Source organism: Saccharomyces paradoxus, chromosome VII, assembly GCF_002079055.1.
Source record: "Saccharomyces paradoxus chromosome VII, complete sequence".
NCBI lineage: Eukaryota > Fungi > Ascomycota > Saccharomycetes > Saccharomycetales > Saccharomycetaceae > Saccharomyces > Saccharomyces paradoxus.
In genome coordinates, this window is record NC_047493.1 from 319,388 (window position 1) to 347,347 (window position 27,960).

The 27,960-nt window shown below is 38.0% G+C and overlaps 11 protein-coding genes and 1 non-coding gene across 12 annotated transcripts; 7 read left to right on the forward strand and 5 right to left on the reverse strand.

Annotated features, from left to right (window-relative positions):
• Positions 1–260: 260 nt before the first annotated feature.
• SRM1 (Ran guanyl-nucleotide exchange factor) lies at positions 261–1,709 on the forward strand (the record flags this gene model as incomplete). The annotated part of the gene is made up of 1 exon (XM_033910379.1): positions 261–1,709. The coding sequence occupies one exon, from the start codon at positions 261–263 to the stop codon at positions 1,707–1,709; it is 1,449 nt and encodes a 482-aa protein (XP_033766270.1).
• A 2,073-nt stretch (positions 1,710–3,782) lies between these two features.
• Positions 3,783–4,613, forward strand: TOS8 (Tos8p; the record flags this gene model as incomplete). Its single annotated transcript, XM_033910380.1, has 1 exon — positions 3,783–4,613. The coding sequence occupies one exon, from the start codon at positions 3,783–3,785 to the stop codon at positions 4,611–4,613; it is 831 nt and encodes a 276-aa protein (XP_033766271.1).
• Positions 4,614–7,131: 2,518 nt separating this feature from the next.
• On the forward strand, positions 7,132–7,203 carry SPAR_Gtrna9E. The gene has a single exon. It is a non-coding gene; the product is annotated as a tRNA-Glu (tRNA).
• A 234-nt stretch (positions 7,204–7,437) lies between these two features.
• Positions 7,438–9,171, reverse strand: VPS45 (Vps45p; the record flags this gene model as incomplete). Its single annotated transcript, XM_033910381.1, has 1 exon — positions 7,438–9,171. One exon carries the CDS (start codon positions 9,169–9,171, stop codon positions 7,438–7,440), a length of 1,734 nt encoding a protein of 577 aa, XP_033766272.1.
• A 480-nt stretch (positions 9,172–9,651) lies between these two features.
• PAN2 (poly(A)-specific ribonuclease) lies at positions 9,652–12,999 on the reverse strand (the record flags this gene model as incomplete). Its single annotated transcript, XM_033910382.1, has 1 exon — positions 9,652–12,999. One exon carries the CDS (start codon positions 12,997–12,999, stop codon positions 9,652–9,654), a length of 3,348 nt encoding a protein of 1,115 aa, XP_033766273.1.
• A 411-nt stretch (positions 13,000–13,410) lies between these two features.
• On the forward strand, positions 13,411–16,164 carry SPC105 (kinetochore-microtubule binding complex subunit SPC105; the record flags this gene model as incomplete). Its single annotated transcript, XM_033910383.1, has 1 exon — positions 13,411–16,164. The coding sequence occupies one exon, from the start codon at positions 13,411–13,413 to the stop codon at positions 16,162–16,164; it is 2,754 nt and encodes a 917-aa protein (XP_033766274.1).
• Positions 16,165–16,431: 267 nt separating this feature from the next.
• Positions 16,432–20,385, forward strand: NUP145 (nucleocytoplasmic transporter NUP145; the record flags this gene model as incomplete). Its single annotated transcript, XM_033910384.1, has 1 exon — positions 16,432–20,385. The coding sequence occupies one exon, from the start codon at positions 16,432–16,434 to the stop codon at positions 20,383–20,385; it is 3,954 nt and encodes a 1,317-aa protein (XP_033766275.1).
• Positions 20,386–20,588: 203 nt separating this feature from the next.
• On the reverse strand, positions 20,589–21,575 carry NBP35 (Fe-S cluster-binding ATPase; the record flags this gene model as incomplete). Its single annotated transcript, XM_033910385.1, has 1 exon — positions 20,589–21,575. One exon carries the CDS (start codon positions 21,573–21,575, stop codon positions 20,589–20,591), a length of 987 nt encoding a protein of 328 aa, XP_033766276.1.
• A 301-nt stretch (positions 21,576–21,876) lies between these two features.
• LIF1 (Lif1p) lies at positions 21,877–23,118 on the forward strand (the record flags this gene model as incomplete). Its single annotated transcript, XM_033910386.1, has 1 exon — positions 21,877–23,118. The coding sequence occupies one exon, from the start codon at positions 21,877–21,879 to the stop codon at positions 23,116–23,118; it is 1,242 nt and encodes a 413-aa protein (XP_033766277.1).
• Positions 23,119–23,325: 207 nt separating this feature from the next.
• On the reverse strand, positions 23,326–23,688 carry MF(ALPHA)2 (Mf(Alpha)2p; the record flags this gene model as incomplete). The annotated part of the gene is made up of 1 exon (XM_033910387.1): positions 23,326–23,688. One exon carries the CDS (start codon positions 23,686–23,688, stop codon positions 23,326–23,328), a length of 363 nt encoding a protein of 120 aa, XP_033766278.1.
• A 1,242-nt stretch (positions 23,689–24,930) lies between these two features.
• MMS2 (E2 ubiquitin-conjugating protein MMS2) lies at positions 24,931–25,416 on the reverse strand (the record flags this gene model as incomplete). Its single annotated transcript, XM_033910388.1, has 2 exons — positions 24,931–25,333; positions 25,406–25,416. The coding sequence occupies 2 exons, from the start codon at positions 25,414–25,416 to the stop codon at positions 24,931–24,933; spliced, it is 414 nt and encodes a 137-aa protein (XP_033766279.1).
• A 334-nt stretch (positions 25,417–25,750) lies between these two features.
• Positions 25,751–27,883, forward strand: MAD1 (coiled-coil domain-containing protein MAD1; the record flags this gene model as incomplete). The annotated part of the gene is made up of 1 exon (XM_033910389.1): positions 25,751–27,883. One exon carries the CDS (start codon positions 25,751–25,753, stop codon positions 27,881–27,883), a length of 2,133 nt encoding a protein of 710 aa, XP_033766280.1.
• Between the last annotated feature and the right edge of the window lie 77 nt (positions 27,884–27,960).

The window sequence follows — 27,960 nt, forward strand, 5'->3', positions numbered from 1 at the left end:
GTAATTTTTCATTCCTCTTTCAATGTGGGCGGCTAAAGTACTCCATGGCTGCGGGATAGGACCTCTCGAACGCCAGATCACAACCATTACCCGCACAGAACAATAAAAATTAAAAAAACAAAAAAACAAAAAGCACGGGAGAAGCAAGGCGAAATGAATAAAATGACCGATCTCGAGCGTAATAATAATCATCAACACGTCCTCTTCAAGTCGATTTCTGAACCTAAAATTCAAAAATAGTCGTAACATAAAAAGTAGAGATGGTCAAAAGAACAAGCGCCACCAATGGTGATGCGTCTGATGCTCACAGAGCTAAGAAAATGTCCAAGACTCATGCCTCTCGTATCATAAACACTCAAGAAGACTACAAGCACATGTACTTAAGTGTTCAACCATTGGACATATTTTGCTGGGGTACTGGTTCTATGTGTGAGCTTGGCTTGGGTCCGCTCGCCAAAAATAAGGAAGTTAAAAGACCAAGGCTAAATCCATTCTTACCTCGCGATGAGGCTAAGATCATTTCTTTCGCAGTCGGTGGTATGCACACCCTAGCCCTTGACGAAGAAAGCAATGTATGGTCTTGGGGTTGCAATGATGTGGGTGCCTTGGGTAGAGATACTTCCAACGCTAAGGAACAACTTAAGGACATGGACGCCGATGACTCAAGTGATGATGAAGATGGTGATCTGAACGAATTGGAATCTACGCCAGCTAAAATACCAAGAGAATCATTCCCACCTTTAGCAGAGGGACACAAGGTCGTGCAATTGGCGGCTACAGACAATATGAGTTGTGCCTTGTTTAGCAACGGCGAAGTATATGCATGGGGTACTTTCCGTTGCAATGAAGGTATCTTGGGGTTTTATCAAGATAAAATTAAAATTCAAAACACCCCATGGAAAGTGCCTGCCTTTTCTAAGTACAATATTGTTCAATTAGCTCCTGGTAAGGACCACATACTTTTCTTAGATGAAGAGGGTATGGTATTTGCTTGGGGTAACGGCCAACAAAACCAATTAGGAAGAAAAGTTATGGAAAGATTCCGTTTGAAGACTTTGGATCCCAGACCATTTGGATTAAGACATGTAAAATACATTGCGTCAGGAGAGAATCATTGCTTTGCCTTGACAAAGGACAACAAGTTGGTGAGTTGGGGATTGAACCAGTTTGGTCAATGTGGTGTTTCAGAGGACGTGGAGGATGGTGCACTTGTTACTAAGCCAAAAAGACTAGCATTGCCTGAAAACGTTGTTGTTAGAAGCATTGCTGCTGGTGAACATCACTCATTAATTCTATCTCAAGATGGCGATCTGTATTCTTGCGGTAGACTAGATATGTTCGAAGTCGGCATCTCAAAAGGCGATTTGCCCGAATATACCTACAAAGATGTTCATGGAAAAGCACGTGCAGTACCACTCCCAACAAAGCTGGATAATGTTCCTAAGTTCAAAAGTGTCGCAGCGGGATCTCACCATTCAATCGCGGTAGCTCAGAATGGTATTGCCTATTCCTGGGGATTCGGTGAAACCTACGCCGTTGGTTTAGGTCCTTCTGAAGATGATACTGAAGTTCCAACTAGAATCAAGAATACTGCAACACAGGATCATAACATCATTTTAGTTGGATGTGGAGGTCAGTTTTCTGTATCTGGTGGGGTTAGGCTGTCTGATGAAGAAGTCGAAAAGAGAGCAGACGAAATGGATGATTAAGATAATACAAAGATAAGTAAAAGAAAATCGAGGTGATGCACCGTAGTATAGATTGTAAAATGTAACATAATCAAAGGAAAAGCACAAAAGGATATGATAGTCCAATACCGACAATTCCTGTCTATTTTTTTTTTCCAATTATTTCTTTTTGGGCCTCTCATATAAAGTACCGGGTGGCCTAAATTCATGTAATTATCACACGAGAAGTAGCCGGCAGGTGAAATCAACATTATGTAAATATTATGTAATGCATATGTTGCCCAGCCCTTCAGGTTCTTCCTCTTAAACACGCCCTCTTGCAATGAGCTTTCTAAGGAATTTAATCGGATTTTTCAAAAACGGAGAAATTTTAAAAAAAGGTGCCAAGAGAAAGCAACCGGCAAAGCTAAGTGTGATTGCTCGGGTAAATATGTAGGACGGAATATTAAGTGCTCCCTTTAACCGCGACAAATTACCGCGTTGTAATTTATTACTTTAATTTCTCCTACATCACGACGGAAAATGCATACCGGAGATTGCTCATACAGGCATAACGACTACAAAAATCTTATGAGCCAGATAAGCAAACATGCTAGGAAAGCATGGTAGGCAAGCAGGCTAGGCACGCAAACTACCGCTGATTCTCCCTTAAAAGGGCTAGATTAATGGTCCCACACATCGAGCTACTACTGAAGAGTATGTACAATTTAAATACCTTTGCATTTACGTAGTCAGTGTGGCGTGCATTCTCCACAGGATCTTACTAATCAAATGTATCATGACTGGGTGTTGGATGATTTTCGCGAATAAAAATTAGAACGCTGTACAATCGCGCAGCGCATTTCTTTTATACCAGGCTCTTTGCAGAAATAACAGTACAGCCTTTTCTATGAAGATTAGCACCGCTAATGTAAACAAACCTGTTATGTTCTTAAAAATTTTGGGAAGAGGCGGAGGGCGGGCCGGAAATCTGGTGAGCTGTTTTTCCTGTGATTTGCTTTTTTTAAGTTTTTGGTTTATTTATCATCTCAGGCTCAATGATGCAGCGTTAATATAGAACAAGGGTACTTGCTTTATACGAGATATACGGACAGGGAATAAAGTGGTGCTAAAAGTAATTATCCAAAAGAGTAACTGTCATTCAACATTTTCTGGCTAGAGACCCAATAGAACATAAACTTTTTAAATTTCTGAAGAATTGCTTGGCGCAGTAGCATACCACCAACGGCTTTTTTTAAGCCGACTTTCACTAATAAAAAAATTACGGAACGATTCTTGCTCACCAATACCCCCCTGTCACTGGACTTTACTTTGTGAAGCCAAAAATCACGAAGAATAAACAATAAACAACTGTCTCTTTAACTCAACTTACCCCTTAGAAATTACAGCAACTGTCAACAATGAATGCATAGCGTGGAGTAGAGTAAAAAGCTTTGTTTTGGCCCCGCTTAGACAACGGGCAGCTGCGCGAAATAAGAAAATATAAACTTGTTCTTCTATACTGCTCGCGCCCAATCTTCATTTTTCCACGCCTATTATCGGTTCAAGGGACAGCAGATTCGCTTTGCGCACAGGGAAAGAGGCATTCTCAGCTCGGTTCCGACTAATCCCCACCTTCCTACGCGAAATCGTAGGCCAGAAAAGGCAACATATTAGTAAGAGCAAGGGGAAGGCACATTTCAAGCAAAAGAACCGTGCATGAATATACAGACATTTCCAGGAGAGGTAGGGAATTTTCAGACTTTAAGTTACACCCATGAGGGCCAAGGTACAGCAGTCTTGTTATCTTTCATTCGCGCCAAGAAACCCGCTGCGTCACACTAAGTGACGTGTAATTGCCATTCCCTTGTTTTGAAGCACTCAGAAAGCTGAAGTGATCCTGGTAAAAGAAAAAAATAAATGTTGAGAAGGGTTTACAGAAAAAAGAAAGGTTTCTGCTATATAAATGGAAGGCTTCGTAGCTTAAACTTTTCCCGTTATGCATGCCGTAGTTCCTTTGAACTTCACTTTTCGAATGGCAATAACGTTTCTTTTCTTAAGTAAAAAAAAGTAACCACTGTAGAGACAGGTCAATAACAAACTGCATAGAGAACAATGGGTACTAGCATAGTAAATCTAAATCAAAAAATCGAGTTGCCCCCGATTCAGGTCTTATTCGAGTCACTAAACCGGGAAAATGAACCAAAACCACACTTCGAGGAATGCAGGTTATACCAACCTAACCCTTCATTTGTTCCCAGAACAAACATAGCAGTCGGTAGTCCAGTTAACCCGGTTCCGGTATCATCCCCTGTTTTTTTTATTGGTCCCTCTCCAGCGAGAGGCGTCCAGAATACCAATGCTATGATGAGCCAAAACATACGCCAGTATCCAGTTGTATATAATAATAACCGGGAAGTTATATCTACAGGTGAGAGAAATTACGTAATAACTGTAGGTGGACCTCCAGTATCTTCTTCGCAGCCTGAGTATGAGCATCTTTCAACTTCTAACTACTACCAAGACCAGAGAGTGCCGCAACCCTATGCTGTAAATGCGACTACAATGGTAGGTCGCTATGCAAATCCTCAGCCTATTAGCATTTCAAGAGGTAAGATGTTATCTGGCAACATAAATATAAACACAGTCCACGGATCTAGTAAGGAGTATTCCGCAAGAGAAAAGAAGCATAAGGCCCATGGTAAAAGATCTAATTTACCGAAGGCCACTGTTTCTATTCTAAATAAATGGTTACATGAGCACGTGAATAACCCTTACCCAACCGTGCAGGAAAAAAGAGAGCTGCTAGCGAAAACTGGTCTTACTAAACTTCAAATTTCAAATTGGTTCATCAATGCTAGAAGAAGAAAAATCTTTTCTGGCCAGAATGACGCAAATAATTACAGAAGAAAATTCAGCTCTTCCGCAAATTTAACTAAGCTTTGATTTTAGTTTATCAGAATTATCTAAATGGGTTTATGGCATAGGAGATAGATAAATTAGGAGGGAGGTTGACTTTCCTGTTGAAATTTGTAATATAATAAAAAATTCCAGAAAAGAAAATTAAGTAAAAAGACGAACTTAATGAGAATCTTCGATCAACCAAATTAACTCCTCAATATTCTTAAATTGGAACATGATCCTGATTATAACTATTTTTTTAACCATGTATATCAGGTTGTGTACCCCGTATAGCTTCAATATACGCATTTTTCTCAGGTCTTTTTCTGCCGTCATTCCTTCTTCCTCCTTCAACTGGAAAAAGAAAAGAAATCAGGCCATATATCCACTCTCCAACCACTTTTCTCATCTAGGATAGGAGAAGCAAAAAAAATACTAACAGTTATTCAAATGTACCATCTCCTCTGCGCATCATAAGTTCACAAGCAGGGTTTTTTTTTTTGGTTCCTGGCTAGAAGAGAAAAAAGAAATATATAACTCGGACAGGTTGTACACACCTTATTGCTCTGCGTAGTTTACCTGGTACATAAACTTTAATCAGGTGATTTTTTTTTGATGCAACAGGTTATTTTGTAGGTATATTTTGTTCATTATGTTTATATCTCTATAAGCTGGTGGATAATAGGAATTCCTCTACTGGTGCGTGATAATATACTTTGGAAATCGAATACCGCCCGAAGTATGATACTATTTCAGAGGTACGACAATATTCGGACGTATAGGACGAGATGAGTTTCTCATAAACAAATAGCGATAACAGTCTATGTGTTTTGAAAATTGATCTTATTCTTTTTACTTGCCATTATACCAGAACGAAGTTGAATTTTTGCTTCTCTCTTACAGTACAAGAAATTTATTCAAATGTACTGCAATTCTTGTTGCAAAGCCCGAATAAGAGCATAACATCCAATTAATTCAGGCGAGTGCCCACGTTTTAAAAGGCAGCTGTTAAAGACGGTGGAATTTTAGAATTTAATATTTGATAAACGCAAATGTTAGTTACACAGAAGTTATCATAGTTTCGCCCTCGAATTTAGTAATCCACAAGAGATCATCAACAACTTCTCATAATGTAATAATTATTTTCTCCTTCATTTATTTATAATCATTCTTTGATTCTATTACATTATATATCCTCGCGTTTATGCTTCCACTAAATTTGACATGGGTTCCAATCTAACTCTATTTACTGGCTCCATGTTTACGTCATCTTCTTTTACCGCCACATATGATAATACTCTAATTGGTTAAGCTGTCATTTAATGAGCAGCTTAATTTTGCGTGAACGCAGGAACAACAGCTATGAACAATTTACTCGGAAACTAATAAGCCTTTGATTCTTGAAAGGCAAATTATTATCTAAAAACGCAAGAAAACCTCAAAAGGTGTTCTTATGCAATAAAACTATTTTGACCACAAACACTGCTTTTGAAAATGCTGCAGAGTCCCATTACTTATAACTATGCTGAAGTGAAACGTATCTGACCTAATTTAGCGCTACAAAACCCGCATGTCTCTAACAACTCGAGCGAAAAAGGGCCATAGTTACTCTGCTATAAACGTTAGACATTTTTGCAATTAAAGCTGCTTAAGAATACCAAGGATCATTAAAGATTTGCTGCACTTTGTAATAAGGGAAAACAGATCTTTAATGATGCTGAGAACAGGCCCGTGCTACCACAATATTGTTGGGATAAGAATAGAATATCATCTATCGACTAGTATTCATATTACTAGTATATTATCATATGCCGCGTAAGAAGATGACGTAAATGATAAGAAACAGTCGCAAGTTGAATTGAAGTTGAAATGCAAAAATTGATAATGTAATAGAATAACGAATGACAACAAATAAAACGAAAGAAGAAATCATAATATCATTATGTAGAATTATTGACGTTCTTTTATGGATTCCTATATCCAGGAGGAGTAGTATATTCTGTATACCTAATATTATAGCCTTTAATAACAATGGAATCCCAACAATTATCAAACTATTCACCCAATCCTAAATACCAGTATCATGAATACTGTTGGAATGAAATTCTAATATCATCTATTTAATAGTATATTATAATATGCGGTGCAAGAGGATGACATAAAGATTGAGAAACAGTCATCCAATCTAATGGAAGCTGAAATGCAAGGATTGATAATGTAATAGGATAATGAATGACAACATATAAAAAGAAAGAAGATAAAATAATAACACTATGTAGAACTATCGATTCCCTTTTGTGGATTCCTATATCCTCGAGGAGAACTTCTAGTATATTCTGTATACCTAATACTATAAGCCTTTAGTAACAATGGAATCCCAACAATTATCTAATTACCCACATAATTCTCAAATACTAGTCAATAGATGATATTAGAATTTCATTCGAACAACATATTCACCTATTTCCCACGGATATGATTGGATACGATTCGGTTTATTCTTGGTGTGCCTATCATATGCTTCTTTATCATCATCCAGCACGAAATCTTCCGTTAAATAGTATCCGATATAGTGTAACGGCTATCACATCACGCTTTCACCGTGGAGACCGGGGTTCGACTCCCCGTATCGGAGTTCCTTATTTTAACGAGAAACTTTTTTCCGGTCAAATTATATGACGCATGCACACGTATAGAAGGGCCACTCAAATCCGAAGTTGCAAGTATCAGGCACCGAAATATGGAAAAGAAGGACCTAATTTAAAATGAAATGTTAAAGTTAAAGTGCGTCATATTTGCATTGAAAAAATTATAGGTCATATATGAGTGCATATATAAAAAGATATGTCAAAAATAAATTACTTGCTATTTATTTTGCGGCTCTGATGGAATCCATATATTCTTTGGTTGAAAGTATAGAGGTACCTCCTAAGACCACCCTCATCCTGTTATTCATCGTTCCATTAAACTCATGAACTAACCTTGCTTCCTCATAAGTTACACCGCCAATAACAAACAATATAACATCCTGAGGTATGTCTTTGCTCTGTTGAGTTCTGGTCACCCCATGACTTTGAGTATCTATTTCTTTGAAACGATCTTTGGATAACGCGTTTTTGGAGAGCTCTGTTAGCAATGACGAAATTTCCGGAATGTGTTGCATATAGACGTTTTCAGCAGTGTTGCTCTTAGAATTCATTCTACTATTAAATCTTCTTGCCAGTTCAGTCAGTATGTCGTCTTTATCATTTTTGCTTTGAGTCCTTTTATCTTGGCGGTTGAAAAGCGATTTAAATTTATGGAGAAAGTTCACGTCTTCTGGAGAAAGTTGTTGGGTTAGAACGTCAATTAGTTGACGGATCTTATCTGAGCTGGTTTGATTGTTCAAAGAATAAATACATGCAAGCTTTAATTTGTAATAGTTATCAACAGTTTCATTTTGTATTAGTTTGATCAAATCGGAGAAATCCTCTTCATTAGCATCGTGTGCAGATAGGTTTTGTTCTATTTCACTAACTTCCCATATATTTTTTATCTTCAACTGCCTATCTAATTCTCCAACTATAGCCATATGTTTAGCCACATTTCCGGATAGTTTTCTAAACTCGGGATACTTCTCAATAAAGTTTTTGATATCCTCAATGGAATTTATTTGGCTGTTAGTTTGTGTTTTGTCTTTGTATGTGGTCACATATTGTTTTACTTTGTCACCCAGTTCTCCAAAATTCAAATACATGGTGTCCCTGAAAAAAGCGTCTTGCTTCGATGATAGAGTGACCTTTTCTAGGTCTTTATCAATTTTAGGCACATTCGATAAATCAACTATATTCCGCTTAATGCCTATATACTCATTGATCATTGATTGATAGGTCCAAGGTTGAAGTAAAGGAGTTATAGGATCAGTCTTACGATCTAAAATCAGCAATACAGGCATTGAATCCATCACAGGGAAATCGAAAAAAGTTCTTTCATTTTTACCAATCTCATAGGAAACTTCTTTGGCCAGTTTTTCACAAATTTTACTTGCTCCTTCAAACCTAATTTCTGGTTTTATCTTTAAGGATAAAAGCACAGACACTAAGCTATTGGTGCATTTCGTTAGCCCGGTTTCGCTCCAAACTAATTTATTACTTAAAAATTCTCTCGGTTGCAAATCCAACGAAAATAAGTCTTGGTTTAATATAAAAAAGTCTTGGAATATTTCTTCCACTTTAGTAACAGCCTCCAGGTCGTCAGATTCGGCTAGCCTTTCTAATTGCGATTTAGAAACAATGTTACTAAAGAATATTTGGTATTCGCCATACCGAGGATTTCTTAGCTCGCGTAGGAGGTATTGCAGCGTCTCTTCTGTGGGCTTAACGTAAACTAGGCACCTTAAATGCCTGGACACTTCGCGTTGCTCATTTTCTATTTTTTCTACCAGGTATATTTCATGCTTCAATAAGTCGCTTTGAGTGGCACATAAAGATATTGTAGGGGTAGTGTTCTTATCCAACAGTAAAACCTTAATCCTTTGGTGTTCGTTGACATTAGCTACGCTCAATTTCGATCGGGAAGTCACAATTTTGTTTATATAGTAATCAGCCACATCAAAAAGGTTCATTTCTTACAATAAAAGATAACTTACACTCAAAGCCAAGTCACTCTATTTCTTCACACCTTAACGATATTTTGGATACATTGTATATGAGCCAAAGCACTTATAAGTAAGTTCGAACGCTAGCTATCTGTAATGACGTTACCCTTTCCTGAAATCGGCGGAAACAAAAATGAACATTTCTGGCGGACTTCTTCCATATGCGGCCAGTATCCGGTATCCAGCCAGTGACAGATGTTATCGATGCCCGCGAAACAAATAGGAAACATATGAGAGACCGAACAAGGGTATAACCTTTTTATGCCGTCGTATGATGGCATCGAGGTATAAAAAGACCTATTTCAAAACGTTTGTATAAGTTGATTACAGTATATATAATAATACACAAACATTAGTAGTATTTTATAATTTTTTTTGGATATTTTTTGTATACTTTTTCCGATTACTGGTTAGTGTGATTCCTGAGATTACGAGAAATTCACTCCATTATCCCTTTACAGTTTCTGGGACTTTGAAATTGTGGGCTCTGCCTTCTTCATATACACTGTTCAGGACCTTGTCAAAAATAGTTTTCTGTTTCAAGTCGAGATATTTTCTGTAAAGAATTAAGGCGGTATGGGCATCCTCAATCGAATCGTGATTTCCCTCTTGGATATTCATTCCTAACAACACATATGCCAAATAACGCAATGAAAGATATCTCTTTCCTTGTAGGAAGTATATGGCAGTGTCGCGAATTTGGTTTCTCGGGACATTAATATTGATGTGCTTAAAGTCGTTATTCAAACCATGACCAACAAATACACACCCAAGCTGCATTAGCAGCCAGACTTTCCGATATACGACGTTTCTTTTCACAAGCCTTTTAGTACTCTTTTCAGGGTCCAAGTCACCGGGAAGTATTCCACTGTATCTTGTTAAATAGTCTTCTATGTGGTTCGTGTTTACCACGTAATCGTCGACGAAGGGTACCCCATATAGTTCCCCTTCTTCGCCTCTAATGATGGATATTCTGGCTAAAGCAGTTCTTTTAGGTCTGATAATACTTCTGATTCCTTGGTGATCAATTTCACACAGTTCGCTTTGTAATGAGACAAATTCGGCATCGATGGCGACCAAGGTTCCAGATTTTGGTGCTTCATCATGCGTTAATAACTTATATTCACGTCTTGCAGTATTTCTTATTCCGTTTGCGAAATAATCACGAAACAGTATATCATAGTTGATGGAGTACGTATCAACAGAAAAGAAAGGTTTCCGTAGTTCCTCCGCGTCACAATATATGATAATTTCTGGTGTCTTCCAAGGGTACGACATCTTAAGCGCCTCTTCTTCTGAAATCTCAACAACCAAATAATCATTAAACATGAGCCACTTGAAGCCATTCTCCTTTGGATTATATTTTCTGATGTATGTTACTAAACGTGTCTCGTTATTGTTATCAGTGATTTTAGCTACGTAACCATTCAATTCGTATTTAAATATGTGGCTTGTGCCTTTCAACTCGGACGCCGTTGATCGTAGAACTGCCTTGTTTTTTATGATGCTTCCATAAAATTCACTGGTCAACCAGTTCTTCGATGATCTTATGTTAGACAATTCGGCATCTAATAGCGATAACTCCAATGATAGTACTGAAGGCAAATTCTTGACAGTGCACTCCTGGGTGATAATCTCGGTTTTGCCACAGGTGGGGCAAATACTGTTCCTTTGAGTTACGCTTTTCATAGCGTACTCAATGTATGGCAAAATGTTTTGTCCATTACTCTTCTTGTTCAATTGTTTGATCACCGTTTTATTGATTCCTGATATTGATAAGGAGGGTAGAAGTTTGACGGTAGTGTCGTAGTGATCACAGCTGCACTCTGTTCTTATTTCTGTTTCCAAACCAAAGCATTGATTTAGGGTGATATTATGGTTAACAGTTTGCGCTTCCTCCTTGATTAGTTGTGACAGCAGGAATCTGTTGAACTTTTGAGGCATATTGCGTTTAATACTTTCAGAGGAATTAAAATCTTCAATGCTTTCCCCTATGCACAGAGATTCTAAATACTCTTCTAAGTGCTCTTGTGGTGCATCGTTATGTAACTGTCTTTGATCAGTCAAGGATTTCAATGATGCTTGGAAGTTAGAAGAGCTACATATCTTTCCATGTGATCTTTCCATCATATCGAAGAGGTAGCCGAGATCGGTTAATAAGGTTGTTTCGAAATTTTCATCTTTCAAACACCCGACAACGAAGTTAAACATTTCCGGAATAAAGCGATACAATTGTATGATAGCATTTGTATAGTGATTATCAACATCTGGATCCAATCCAGAATATTCAGTGTTATTAAAGGGCTTGAAATCAAAATTATCCGTACCAAATCTACCTGATGTCAGTGGAAGTCTACTGTACGCGGGAGGTACTTCGTACTTATTGATTGCAGTATACGTCTGTATATCACTGGTTTCTAAACCGGTTGTTATCTGTTTCCTTAAATCTGTTAGGCAAACGTAATCTGGTACAGCGTTTCTCATGCCATATTTGGTGCGATCATATCTTAGCAGGGGGAATTCTTGTGTGCTCAACTTCTCGTTTTGACTTGAGATCACAGCAGTGTTACTTTTTAGTTTGCCGCTCGATGGTAAGGGCGCCTTACCTGTTAACTGTGGTATGGTGCCTTCACTTTTAAATACCACATGAGGCCACGCAGATAAAAGCTTATCAAGATAATAAGGCATGCCTACAGAACTCAATGGATAAGTTTCATCGTCGACAGATATAGGGGCGTCAGAGGTAATGTCGTTAAAATAATCAGGATATGCCAGCATTTCGGGGGTATTGGTAAACATTCCCATATTGTTTGACGATCTCCTCCATGTGTCTAGGTGGTTATCGGCCTCTAGTATGCCCAATACATCACCATTGGGGGATAAAGATAACTTTTTAATTGATTGGCAAGGATGAACATATTGTGTCCTTAAAGTGGGATTCGAAAGATCGATAAAATCAAAAGAGCCAGAACTGGAGGCGACGATCATAACAGTAGGAAGTAATGGATGTAATTGAACAAAGTCCGCACCTCCAGAACCCATAGTTGTTCCTTTAGAAAACGAAACAGGAGGGAGTTGGCGCATTGTTCTTAGGTCGTAAACATTCACAAACGGGTCCGCGTATAAATTATAAAATCTCTTGGACTTCCCTACCGTGACTAAGGTATTATCACGTAAATCCATAGCGGATATGGATGCAGAGTGTGCATTAAATGATTTAATTGTACGATTGGATGTTGGGTCTAGCAAATCTACAGTCCCTGTTTGTCTTCCGATAGACAATACTTTATTATTAGAGCACAGTAACTTCACTTTAGATGAATAATTCAAAAGTGAATCCAAACAACCCTTGTTCAAGTCAATGGACGCAATCCCCCAATTTGTGTTATCACCCCCACAGTAAATATTGTTTTTCAGTGAATGAGGAGAATAGCACATGGTGTTCAATTCGCTAAATGCAGCAATATCGATACTAGTCAGATTCAGTTTAGTAACACCTCTTCTATTAGCAAAGTGTAATGAATCTTCACTAATAGATAGGATACCATCCCGATGACTAAGGATATCCTTCACAGAATTTCCACCTATGTGACCCCTATATCTTGTATAAAGTTGGAATGTTGGATCATATGAGGAAATGCAACCATAGCTGTCTCCACTCCAAATTAAATTTGCCTTCTCATCGAAGCTAATCGCTGTAACTTCCTTATCCCTATTATCGAAGCGAAAGTATGGTTTCTTCAAGTGTTCCGAAAGATCAACAGGATTGTTGAAGAAATGCTGCCAATTATTCATAATACATTCACCATTCAGAAACTCAGTATAGCAATTGTCTTCTAGTAATCTCTTGATGTGTAATGTTGTTCAAAACAAAAAAATAAGCAAATAAAAAACAGTCAGAATGTAAAAATAAGTCTTAGAAGTGAACGTGTATTGTATGACAAGGATGTATCTCTTGGGGGTTCTATTTTTAGTGCTTCTCTATGCCACACAATATAATATTTCCTATATATTCTAATGTTAAAAGCATGTTCCTTTTTCGTTATTCTCTCATTGAAAAAACAGTACGCGAAAGAGAAAGGCGCCACCCGCCCCGAGAAAGAATACAAATAGGTAAACACATGGCAAAACAAAGGCTATTCAAACACACGTACTCAGAGATTGAGCCCTTAGCAACCGTCCTTGTGATACTTAGGTGAGCTAACAATGAATTTAGACGAAAGAGGCAGAAACGGGGGAAAAGAGAAGGATATAGGCCCTGGGAAAGGCATCCTGAAACAGAACCAAAACCCGCAAACGACTTCAAGCTTTCTAGAGAACTCAGGTGTTCGCATTCCCACCAGGATAATAACAAAAAAGGACATCTTGGATGGCAGTAACACGACATCTAGGATCAACACTTCCAATTTACAAAATAAGGTAAAGAGAAGAGTTTCTTTTGCGCCCGATGTTACGTTGCACAGTTTTACATTCGTACCGGAGCAAAACAATGAAATTAAGGAACCAAGACGTAGGAAAACTTTGACTAACAGCCCCACAAAAAGGTCTAGTCAAGAGGAGCCTCTCGTAACGTCTACTCAAATCGATGATGTTCGTACGAAAGAAAAAACAGTGGCGGAAGACGATTCCGATGCATCTGGAATGGAATTGACAGAACCTATAGTGGCGATGCCGGATAGTAACAAGGCCCCACAACACGATCCCGTTTCAATGGAAATGACTGAAGTTTTTCCTCGGAGTGTCAGACAAGAAGGTCCAGATGTCGGAGGAGAAAATACTGAGTCATCTCAACAAATCAGTGATGCCGAGGCAGTACGAGAGGAAACAATGGAATTGACCGCCATACATAATGTACACCACTATGATTCTATTACAGAAAATATGGTAGAAGGCGAACCTATAGACTTGACGGAATATGAGTCTAGGCCGTACGTTCCAAACAGTGTCATACACAGTTCTATCAGATCTTCTGATCATAATGTGGAAAAAAGGAACGATAAGGGAGATGTCTTGAATCCTGTAAATAAGATGACTTCCTCTCAGCCGATGGAAATTACAGAGGTATTCCATGCTGATTTACATAACCCTGTGGGTGTACAGGGCGAAATCAATATCAGTGATGACGGTAATGAGATGGAACTTACGCAAATACAGACAAATTTTGACCGGGACAATTACCGTCGTGATGAACCTTCTAACGAGAAGGATGTACTATCTCCAAACAAAAGGCGTAAATTGGATACTGATCTTGATTATGCTACACCGGTTACCACGCCTGTCAAAGGTGTAAGGGATACCAGCGTAGAGAACGATGATGGTGATTTAGAGATGATGGAAAAAATGTCACCAATCACATTTAGTGACGTTGACAACAAGGTCGGGACCAGATCCAATCATGCGTCCACCATCGAAACCGGTATAGGGGACACTAGCGTGGGAATTGCGACAGACAACGAAGAACATACGGGAGATGGAGATGATGACGGAAACAAAATGGTTGAGACAATAGCATTTCCCGAAGTAGGCAAGAAAGGGCAATCTACTATTGCGCTGCCTACTCGGGACTACACTTTACGAGAATTTATAAATGAAGTGGGAGTGGGGTTTCTAGATACTAAACTGATAGATCATCTTGACAAGAAAGTTGATTTCCCACTCAACAGCTTCAACCTTGTGGAAAATCAAAGGATAGATAACATATTTTCTTCCTACTATATTGATATACCCATTTTGGAAGTGGAAGCTTTCAGATGCAAGGAGCTTTGGAGAAGTATTAATGAGTCCAAGAATAAATTCAAGGACTTTGAGGCCCAAATTGATCAATCCCACCCTCCTCTTCTACTCCAAGAGTATTTTTCTTCCAATGAGAAAATGAAGCAATTAATGAGAGACCAGCTGCAACTAGTTAAAGGATATTCAAAATTGGAAGCAGCAATGGAATGGTATGAATGGAGGAAAAAACAACTAAACGGTTTGGAATTGATTTTAGCAGAGAATTTAACTATCTTGAAAGGAGAATACGAAAAATTAAATGAAGAGGTTGAAAAAGTTAACAGCATCAGAGGCAAAATACGAAAACTTAATACAGCAATAAAGGAAGAGATAAAATCTTTGAAAGATTCACCATCCGATTCTTATAAGCCTACTTTAATGAATACGATAAAAATTGAGGCTTTTAAACAAGAGTTGATGAAACATTCCATATCGTTAAGTTCATCCAATGATTTTACTCAAGAGATGCATTCCATTAAACTGGCTATTGCAGAAAAATCTAATGATTTGTTGACTTTAAGAAATGAGATCGCTTCTATAGACAAGAAAATAGAAAAACGAAAACTATTCACACGTTTTGACTTGCCGAAACTACGAGATACTCTTAAAATTTTAGAGTCTTTAACGGGGGTACGCTTTTTGAAATTCTCAAAGGCAACACTTTCAATTGAATTTCTTCAATTGGATGATTTGAGAGTGGATATTGATTTAGCAACCTTTAAAAATAATCCGTTAAAGTCTATGAAGGTTACGAATGACGGCAATAAAGATCATGTGAGTTACCACTTATTCATAATGTTGTTGAGGAATGTTGACGCGGAACATCAGGAGAACTTGCTTTCGAACCTTTTTCTTGCCATGAAAAAGTGGAGGCCATTGTTAAAATATATAAAATTATTGAAGCTTTTATTTCCGGTAAATATCATTCAAACCGAGGGACGAGAAGCAATTTTGCAGTTCAAGGACTATGATAGAAGGAATAAGACTGCAGTTTTTTACGGTATATCCTTTGTCTCGTTTGCTCAGGGAGTATTCTCGGAAAGTGGACAAATTCCAATGAAAGTTCACATAACTACTCACCAAGATTACTCACCGTCTCGGGAAGTACTCTCTGATAGGATAATTCACAAGATTAGTGGCATCCTTCCTTCATTTACTAAAAGTAGAATACATTTAGAATTTATATAAGGTCCCTCATAGCAAGACGATGGATGACTAGTAATATCTCATCACTTTTTTTAGTTTTTGACGGAAGATTTTTAACTGCCCCGCCGGCAGGAAAGCTCAAACATTTTGAAGAAAAGCTCGAAAAAATTTTGGACAAAAACAACAATCACATCACCTTTGATAAAATAAATAATTAGGAGGGATTAACTCACTTGCGCTTTTCTGTTATCGTTTACAATTATTATTGCTTTTTAGAATCACTAGCAAGGGAGAACCAATAGGCACCTTATGTTCAATAAAAGCGTAAATAGTGGTTTCACCTTCGGAAACCAAAACACATCCACACCGACGTCAACTCCGGCACAGCCTTCCAGTTCCCTTCAATTCCCTCAAAAATCTACTGGGTTATTTGGGAACGTCAACGCTAATGCAAACACTTCAACACCTAGCCCATCTGGTGGACTGTTCAATGTCAATTCTAACGCCAATACTATAAATCAACAACCGGCTAACAATTTGTTATTAGGAAATAAACCGGCACAACCGCCAGGGGGTTTGTTTGGCGGTGCAAACAATTCCACTTCTAAAAGTACCGGAAGCTTATTTGGAAATAATAGTTCCACGACAAATTCTACGGGCTCTACAGGTTTGTTCGGGAATAATTCTACCGGACCTGCCGTAACAAATGGCGGTTTGTTTGGTAATGGAAATAATAACAATATAACTTCTGCTACGCAAAACGGTGGTCTGTTCGGTAAACCTACTACAACCCCTGCTGGTACTGGGAGCCTGTTTGGAAATTCTTCATCAACAAACTCAACGACAGGATTATTTGGATCGAATAATACGCAGGGCTCTACAAGCCTTTTTGGTCAAAAGCCGGGGGCTTCAATGACTGGTGGATTGCCTGGAAATAATGGTGTTCCATTTGCAAGATCTGGCGAAACTGCTGGGAGTATGTCAACCAACCCATATGGAATTAACATAAGTAATGTTCCTATGTCAGTAGTTGACATGCCAAAATCTATTACGTCTTCTCTGACAGACGGAAATGGCAAGTCACACGTGGCATCCAAACCAATTGAAAATAAAAGGACATATTCATTTTCTTCCACGATTCCAGGGAATTCTCCTTTACCACGCGTATCACAGTCAAGCTTAGTGACTAGACTAAGCACGAGACTGAAAGCCACCCAAAAAAGTACGCCATCGAACGAAATATTTTCACCTTCATACACTAAACCGTGGTTGAATGGAGCGAGTTCAGCTCCCTTAATGAAGGACTTCTCTGCTTCCAAGATAACACCTTTGGGCTTAAATGAAAACGGCAACTTCCCCACAAACGGCTTCACTTTCCTATCCTCTCAAAAGGCCGACCTGTCAGAACTGCGTAAGTTGAAGATTGATTCCAATAGAAGCGCAGCAAAAAAATTAAAGCTGCTGTCTGGGGGTCCTGCTATCACAAAAACCCATATGCAGGACGAAAAAGCTTCATTGAAAAATGAGTCCGTCGCAAATACTGATAATATCACTCACGCCAACAGCAAAGAAAATAAAGACATTAACATGGATGATACTTATTTAAATGGAAAGGATCAATCGAATAACTTGAATACTAAACAAGACGGTGAGAATACTGTACAACATGAAAACTTATCAAATTCAGGTTATTGGTGTTCCCCTTCCCCAGAGCAGCTAGAGCATTTATCATTGAAGCAGTTAGCCGCCGTTTCAAATTTTGTTATAGGGAGAAGAGGTTATGGTTGTATTACATTTCAACATGATGTGGATCTTACTGCCTTTATCAAAAGTTTTAGGGAAGAACTATTTGGTAAAACCGTAATATTTCGTTCCTCCAAGACAGTAGAAGTATATCCTGACGAAGCTACTAAGCCCATTATTGGGCATGGACTAAACGTTCCTGCTATCATTACTCTAGAGAACGTTTATCCTGTGGATAAAAAAACAAAAAAACCAATGAAGGATACTACGAAGTTTGCTGAATTTCAGATTTTGGACAAGAAACTCAGGAATATGAGGGAAATGAACTTTATATCCTATAACCCCTTTGGTGGGACTTGGACTTTCAAGGTGAACCATTTTAGCATTTGGGGTTTAGTTAATGAAGAAGACGCGGAAATAGATGACGGAGATTTAAGTAAACAAGAAGACATAAGTGAGCAACCATCGAAAAGGGTACGCACGTTAGCACAGTCGAAGCCCCCGAGTGAAGAGGTTGTTCTCAAAACAAATGGTACATTTGGAACTTTAACTGGTAGGGACGACTCTATCATTGAGGAAAAAGCATACGAACCCGATTTATCTGATGCAGACTTTGAGGGTATTGAAGTTTCCCCTAAGCTTGATGTTTCAAAAGACTGGGTAGAGCAATTAATTCTAGCTGGGTCCTCATTACGTTCCGTGTTTACTCCTTCTCAAGAATTTGTCGGATCATGTCAAAATGAAATAGATTTACTATTCTCTGAATACAATGATGAAATGGATAAGGTAAAAAATATTATGAAGGAAAGAAGATTTACTGCGCCTTATACATTTGCCAAATTTTCAACAGGTTCGATGCTACTGACAAAGGACATTGTTGGTAAATCGGGCGTTTCAATTCGGCGTTTACCAACTGAGTTGCAAAGAGAATTTTTATTCAATGACATGTACTTAGGTAAAGAAATTGAAAAAGTTGCTATCGAATCGAGGAAATCAAATTCGTACCCACAGATTACTGAGAGTTCTTTGCTCTTCAAAGACGTTTTAGATTATATGGAAAAATCCTCTAGTGATTACAACCTATGGAAGCTTTCATCTATTTTATTCGACCCTGTCTCTTACCCATATAAGACTGACAATGATCAAGCAAAAGTGGCATTATTAAAAAACGAAAGGCATCGTCAATTAACTTCATGGATTGTTGGTCAAATATCTCCGGAAATTAAAGAAAAAATTAAGAATTCTTCAAACAAAATAGAACAAATATTCCTATATTTGCTGTTGAATGACGTTGTAAGGGCATCTAAGCTAGCGATTGAATCTAAAAATGGCCATTTGAGCGTGTTGATATCCTATTTAGGTTCAAATGATCCCAGAATACGTGATTTAGCGGAACTACAATTGCAAAAGTGGTCAACTGGCGGCTGTAGTATTGATAAGTATATTTCGAAGATTTACAAATTATTAAGCGGTTCACCTTTTGAAGGTATATTTTCTCTTAAAAACCTTGAAAGTGAATTCAGTTGGTTGTGTCTTTTGAATTTGACACTATGCTATGGCCAGATAGATGAGTATTCCTTAGAATCTCTCGTGCAATCGCATTTGGACAAGTTTTCTTTACCCTATGATGATCCTATTGGAGTTATTTTTCAACTATATGCTGCTAACGAAAATACAGAAAAGCTCTACAAGGATGTTAGGCAAAAAACCAAAGCTTTGGACGTTCAGTTTTGCTGGTACTTGATCCAAACATTGAGATTCAATAAGATACGCATTTTTTCAAAAGAGACCAGCGATGAAGCTACATTTGCATTCGCCGCTCAACTAGAATTTGCACAATTACATGGACATTCTCTCTTTGTTTCCTGCTTTTTAAATAACGACAAGGCTGCAGAAGATATCATTAAAAGACTTGTTATGCGTGAAATAACATTGCTAAGAACCCCTCCAAATGATCACATCTTAAATAGATTGAAGATCCCTTCGCAATTGATATTCAATTCTCGGGCTTTGAAGGATAGATATGAAGGCGATTACCTTTCTGAAGTGCAAAATCTACTCCAGGGTTCTTCTTATGATTTGGCAGAAAAGACGATTGTTACAGCATTGGGGCCAAGGCTCTTGTTATCAAATGATCCCATACAGAATAATGAATTGAAAACTCTAAGGAGAATTCTTAACGAATTTCCAGATTCTGAGAGAGATAAATGGAGCGTAAGTATAAATGTATTTGAAGACTATCTGAAGCTTGCGTTGGATAATGTTGAAACGCCGAAAACAATCGATTCCTTGATTAGTGGCATGAAGATATTTTACGATAAGTGTAAGCATAGTCGTGAAGTGCCCGCATGTTGTAATGTTATGTCCCAAGAGATTGTTTCGAAAATACTGAAAATAAACAGTTCTTCGATCGGCGACTTAAAGGGCAAATTGCTTGACCTTCCCCTAGGGCAGCCAGAAAAGGCATACTTAAAGGGCGAGCTTGCGCAAGATTTAATGAAATGTACATATAAGACGTAAGTAAATTATTTTTTATCTTTAAGAAAAAGGAAAATAGTAAGCAATGGACTGTACCCGACACTCCTAGAGTAATTAGTAGTATGTATATATTATGATAAAAAATGTTCTTCGGCGGGTATAGGGTCTAAGGACGATGATGTTTGTATTCTAATTGATTTGACCTCTGCGTCAATGCCATTCCTTTTACGCCTTCCGATCAATTATTATACATCTCCGACTGCATCTCGGAGAGCTTCCACGACGTTGAGTACAGCAGTCGAAGCTGGACTGTCAGGATAGTTATCCAAAAAGCTTTCACCCATGTCGCAACTCTTGCCAATCCTCGGATCTAAGGGAACAGACCCCAAAAATTTGATCCCCAATTCCTTACAAAGCGCTTCACCTCCACCTGTAGTAGCTTTGAATATTTGGGACTCCCCCTTACAGTTTGGACATACAAACCCACTCATATTTTCCACTAGTCCAAGGATATTGATACCAGCCTTCTTACAGAAATCTATCTCCTTGCGTACATCCAATAAAGCTACTTCCTGCGGTGTAGTGACCACAAGGGCACCATCTATGCCCGATTCTTTCATATACTTGTTTATTGAAATATGCTCATCAGATGTCCCAGGCGGCGTGTCAATCACCAAGTAATCGAGTCTATCCCAATCAACATCCTTTAAAAACTTCTTTATCAACAAATTCTTTTTTGAACCCCTCCATATAATGGCGGAATCATCTTCTGGGAGCATATATTGAATAGACATGGTGGCTAGGTTATCGGCCACATAGACGGGTGTCCAACCGGAGTTCGATTCATGGACGGTTTCGTTAATGCAGCCTAACATATGTGGCAAGGAAGGCCCACATATATCTAGGTCCATGGCACCCACTTGTAAATCTTCGTCAGCTGAGAGTGCCCAACTTAACATTGCGGCAAAGGTTGACTTGCCTACACCACCTTTGCCTGATAAAACCAATATTTTATGTTCTATTCCTGACAAATTATCTGTGATTAATGGGATATCCGGATCAGGACCCTTCGGAAGACTTTCACATATTTCTTTATTGGCGCAGCCACCACAAGCATCGGATTTACCTGCCATGTCTGATTCTGGACCAGGACAATGTTCTGGCTCCGGCTGGTTAAGTTCATACTCTGTTGGCAGCACTTCGTCGTTTACATGTGGTAGTATCTCAGTCATTCTTATATATCACCTGTTTTTACTCCTGTTCGCAAAAGTAGAAAGAACCACTTTTGACCTTATTTAATAGCAGCTGAACAACTATGTAATCCTACTTTTATACATGAAATATTTCCATGCATTACTAATTGCACAATTAATCAATCCGAAAAAGTACCCGGAAGCGCATTTTTAGGAGCCATACATGCTAAAGGATAAGTTTGGACGGCGGTTTTCGACATAGAGAATGAATACAACTGAGAGAAATGTGACATTGGATGACCTATTTTAGTGAAGTAATATCAGGGTGTGTTTGCGCGCAATGTCCCAGCTGATGGAGTTCGTCAGCTGTATCGCTATGGTTAATGAAGGAGAAATTGGAGAAGATGAGCATGGTCTCTGCAAGATCCAGATCGAAGATGGCGCTTCGTTGGAAACATTAGATGAGAATAATCTTTCAGAGCTCAAGATACTGAACATGCTAGTAAGCGAAGGTACAGAGATTTTTTCTAAAGGTCGCTTTGGAATCAATGATGTGCGAATCTTCGCGGGAGAGAATATCGATAAAGAGTCCAAGAAATATGTGTGGTATGAACTGCTCAAAATGTTAACTGGCCACAGGGTTTACATTGCGTCGCTGGATAAAAAAGTTGTATTTACAAAATGGACATGTAGAATGCAAAACGATGAGGTATGGAAAGTAGTTATGGAATTGGAGTCATCGGCGATTACAAGAAAAATCGCTGAACTTACCTTGCATCCGGTCACAAATGGGGAGACTGATTTATTTGAAATGGCTGATAAACTTTATCAAGATATCTGTTACGTTAACGATTCTTACCGGAATATGAAGGAAAGCAACTCCAGCAATAGAAATCGAGTAGAAGAACTGACCCGGGAAAGGGAACTATTAGATCAGCTTCTAGAAGAACGCGATGAGAGGACCAGAACAATGGTGGTGGCCTTGTTGAATGAGAAGAAGAAGAAGATAAGAGAGCTTCATGAGATTCTGCGACGAAATAATATCAAAGTGTCTGATGATGATGTTTCAGACTCTACGCTTATTAATATGGAAGTGGCAAAGCCAATTTCGGAGTTGAATTCTCCAGGAAAGAGATTGAAACAAAGAAGGACAGTAGAACCTCAAAACTTAAATGCGAAATTGAAAGACACAAATCGGAGGAGGGCTAATAGAAGAATATCTAATCACTCTGCGATTAAGTTGGAAGACGATGATTTTGATGACTTTCAATTTTTCGGACTTTCTAAAAGGCCAATTATTGCTGCTAAAGATAAACTTAGTGAAAATGACGATGATACAAGATCAGTAAGTTCTATGTCTGATAGTAGTAATGATAATCGAAAACATTTGGCATTTTTAGAGGAAAATCGCATTCAATTATCAGCAGGCAAATTGAGCAAAAATCACGGCGCAATTCCCGGGTCTGAATCTGAGACTGATGCAAGTGCAGAGGAAAAGAAGAGCCCGAACAATAGTGAACAAGGCACTAATGATAAGGAATCTTGCTTGCAGACAGAGTCAGAAACGGATATAGAAGCGTGACCCAGCTCCAGAAGACAGGAATATGTGGCAGAGAATATTATAGTATTTCATTAGTTGAAAGATTACTTTATTTAAACAGCAAAAAATAGTACTATATGAGTAGTCGAAAAACTCAGCTACTCAGACTACAGGAAATAAAAATAAAACTAGCTTCTGTATGAATGTTGAAGAAGGCGGGAAATTTTGGAAGTAAGTTAGGGTCATATCCTAGTACATTGGTTGGCCCGGTTTGAGTTGCAACCAATGCCAAGCGTCAGCGTTGGCATCTCTCTTGTACATAGGTTGACCAGGTCTCAAATTCAACCAGTGCCAAGCGTCGGCAACGGCCTCTCTTTTCACCATAGTAGTGTTTTGTTCTTTTCCAGCCGCCTCGGCGATAGTGGTATTGATAAACAATAGCCCACTGGCGGTAGCATTACTGAATGGTAAAAAAGCGATGTCATGGTCACCTCCAAAATCCAAGTAGCCAATAATGGCCTCAGCTGGGACGTGAGTGACATCTTCCTCCAAACTGGCAAAGACAGAAACAGCCGCTAAAACAGAAGTGAGAAGGATAGAAATGAGTTTCATTTTCTTCAGTTAATATTTAATGTACTGAAAATGCTTTAAAGTGATGGTGGTAATTTTCCGTTGTATAGGATATATGAACGGATATAAGAATGTTATATCAGACTACAAGAGAACTTAGGACAGCTTTTATATGTGAAAACGCCTCGTTTCTATGTTGTAAAACACATCAAGTTTGACCAAGTTCAGGGGGGATTTACGATGAAACAACTAAATTCTGAAACAGTAACGATAAACAGTTTTGCTCGATACTTTGAAAGCAACCGTTGAAGATATTGTTTAAATGTCGTTTACCGTCCCTTGGTATTGATATATCAATTAGGAAACGTAAGCGGTAGATTTTATGAGGAGATAGAAAGAGGGAGGTAAATAAGAGTAACCAGTCCATGAGAATAACTAAGCAAACTAATCGCTTATTCGCTCAGCACACGTTTTTCTAGGAAAAGTATCTGATGTGAGACATACATCCTACTAAATGTCATTACCTATTCTGGACATCAATGGGAATGTTAGCATTAACAAATCAGGAAAAACAGATTAAATACGCAGTCGAGTGTACTGAGACGCAGACAAACACAAATGCTCCCGAAACAGGTGGCAGCTGTTCCCTCAAATAATGAGCTTCGTCTCTGGCGTAGAGTAGTAGCATCTCGTAGCCCTACTGTCTTGAAATAATTAAGTTACCCGTTTTTTGCATTTTTTTTTTTTTAGTTTTTCAGCTATAAAAGACAGATCAAAGCAGCATTATTTGCTTTATTTCCATCTCTTCTACTTTTTAATCATCTGTTTCTTCTTTTAAATTTATTTTAAATTTATTTTATAACAATAACGCAAATTTAACAGCCATTCGCAACACATACAGTATCTCATCGAGGTTGAATCCCTCCGGGGCGTTCTTGACCCATGAAGAATGTGGATTTGTGTTGCAGTATATTTATTATTGGCTTGGACTGGAGAACAAATTTATCGATCTTGGGTGCAACAGTCTTTCTGTCGTCTGTTTTTAGCAGATCTAAGGGTTTACCTTCGTGTGCCCGGATGAGGACCGTTGCAAGGATTGATAATACAGCTATATATTACCGTAGCCAATTGCATAGTAGCTTCTCAACATGGGGAGAGTGATTGCATGTTATGAAACACCTAAACTTGTCGCGTAAATAAAAATATATCTATGTGTTTTATTGCTTGTATATATGAGTGTGACCGTGAGGAAATGCTGCAAATATTGTAAGGAGGAATGTGTAGCTAAAAGGTTTCACCTTCCTGTGGTTGGCGCAATTTCTTGTTCGCTGGAGTTGCCATTTCCTTTCTAAGATCTAGTAATAAAGTTTCCATGGTGTAGGCTCTTTTCCAGTCACGCAATGTGTGGAAATCTGTTTGGACTTCCCCAGTACTTGGATTGACGCATGGTAGGTTTATCTTGGAAATAAAGGTAACCTTTGGTGGGGAATCCGGATAATCTGGGCCACATTCTATAGAAAGGGAATAGATTCTATTCTCATGGTTACTATGAGGGGGCCCTAGAATAGTACCGTTCCATTTAGTCATAGTAATATCGTCACTATCGGCTAGACCGTAACTACATGATTCTGGGCCAAACCCTTTTTCACCCTTTTCTAACTCTTCTAATAATCTAAAATTTCTTGGTCTGATTTACAATACATATCAAAGATTTGTTAGTATATGTTGAAAACCCCTTTCAAAATTCAGAATAACATACACTTTTGACATTTTTTGGATAAACGATCTTTTCTCCTATATTGCATGTACAATAACGAGAACTTCAATGCGATGATCGAAATACAATCAGTAGAAATTTTGTATGAAGATGATCTCATTTTAGTATCTTGTTTTATCACTAAAGGAGCGCTAAGAAACGCTATCGCGTTACCCTAGGAATACTTGCTGACAATTTTTCAATCTTAAATTGAGAAGTAACAGTAAATAATAGAGGTAATAGCGGCATTACAAACTTTCTTCACTGCATTGATCGGTAACCTATATATATCAGGTAGGTAGTTCATTGGAGAGTTCGGGGCTGAAGGTCTATTCTATCGGGTACAGAATGAGTAATAGTGGTGGGTCCTCCCCATTCTTAGAAAGCCCTGGAGGTTCGCCGGGCGCAGGCAGTGCAAGTGGACAAAGTAACCGTCAGATCCAGGCGTTGCAATTTAAGCTGAACACTCTACAAAATGAATATGAGATTGAAAAGTTGCAGCTGCAGAAACAGACAGGTATCTTAGAAAAGAAATATAAGGCCACAATTGGCGAATTAGAGAGAGCATTGAATGATACGAAATATCTTTACGAAAGCAATGATAAAATGGAGCAAGAATTGAAGAGTTTAAAGGAAAGCTCGACCAATTCGACAAATGATAAAGACAGATGTATAGAGGAATTGCGGATAACTTTGCAAAATAAAGACTTAGAAATGGAGACTTTAAGGCAGCAGTATGATTCTAAGCTGTCAAAAGTCACCAACCAATGTGACCATTTCAAGTTGGAAGCCGAGAGTTCTCATTCTCTTCTGATAAAATATGAAAAAGAAATAAAGAGGCAAAGTGTGGATATCAAAGATTTGCAGCATCAAGTGATGGAAAAGGATGATGAATTATCTTCGTTAAAAGCATCTAAGATGATAAACTCTCACCCAAACTATTCTACAGAAGAGTTCAATGAGCTCACTGAGATGAACAAAATGATCCAAGACCAAGTTCAGTATACTAAAGAATTGGAATTAGCGAACATGCAACAAGCCAACGAATTGAAAAAACTAAAACAATCCCAGGATTCTTCTACCTTTTGGAAACTAGAAAATGAAAAATTACAAAATAAATTAAATGAATTGCACGTACTGGAAAGTCAATATGAAAATCTTCAATTAGAAAACATAGATCTAAAATCGAAATTAACTAAATGGGAAATTTATAATGATAGCAACGATGATGATAACAATGATGATGATGATAAAAATGATAATAATAATAATAATAATAGTAATAACAATACTAATAATGATACTAATAATAATAACAGGGCCAAGAACAATCTGCAAAGTAACCCTGAAGAAGTTATTCGTGACTGGAAGCTTACCAAAAAGGAATGTTTAATCTTGACAGATATGAATGATAAGCTAAGATTGGATAATAACAATTTGAAGCTTCTGAATGATGAAATGGCCTTAGAGAGGAACCAAATATTAGATCTGAACAAGAATTATGAAAATAACATAGTAAATTTGAAAAGATTAAATCACGAGTTGGAACAGCAGAAAAGTTTATCTTTCGAAGAGTGTCGATTGCTGCGTGAACAATTAGACGGCTTATATTCCGCACAAAATAATAATGCTTTACTAGAGGCCGAAAATAGTGAAACACATGTGCCAAACAACATCAAAAACGAAGATATGAACAGTTTGCTCGATACTTATAAAAATAAGACAGAAGATTTAACAAATGAACTAAAGAAGTTAAACGATCAATTATTATCAAATTCCAATGATGTAGAAACTCAAAGGAAAAAGAGGAAATTGACAAGTGACCAAATTGGTCTAAATTACTCACAAAGGCTCAATGAATTGCAGCTGGAAAATGTAAACGTCTCGAGAGAGTTGAGTAAAGCACAAACTACCATTCAGTTATTACAAGAAAAATTAGAAAAATTAACCAGACTAAAGGAGAAAAAAATCCGTATACTGCAATTACGTGATGGCCCCCTCATAAAAGACCAGTTTATCAAGAAAAATAAATTGCGTCTCCTAGAAAAGGAAAATGCTGATTTATTGAATGAACTGAAACAAAATAATCCAACTAGTGAAACAGTACCTATTTCTGTTTATGATACGCTGAACTTCGAGTTGAAACAGTTGGAACAAGAAGTTTTTAGGTCAAATAAAAGATTTTCCAGACTAAAGCAAGTTTTTAACAAAAAATCGTTAGAGTTCATAGACGTCGTGAACTCATTATTAGGTTTTAAATTGGAATTTCAGCAAGATGGTCGTGTAAAAATATTCCCCTGTTTCAAACCTGAAAAATATTTGATTGCAGATCTAAACGAAAACACTCTGAAATCTAACCTTGATGCAGATATAGACGGCTGGGATAATCTCATGGATTTATGGGTAGAAGATAGAGGTCAGCTTCCATGCTTTTTGGCAACAATAACATTGCGTCTTTGGGAACAACGACAGGCCAAATAATGTATATACATTTCTAATAAATTATAGTAATTGGTTTCATAGTATTAGAAACGCTTTTATAGTGACACAGTTGTGGA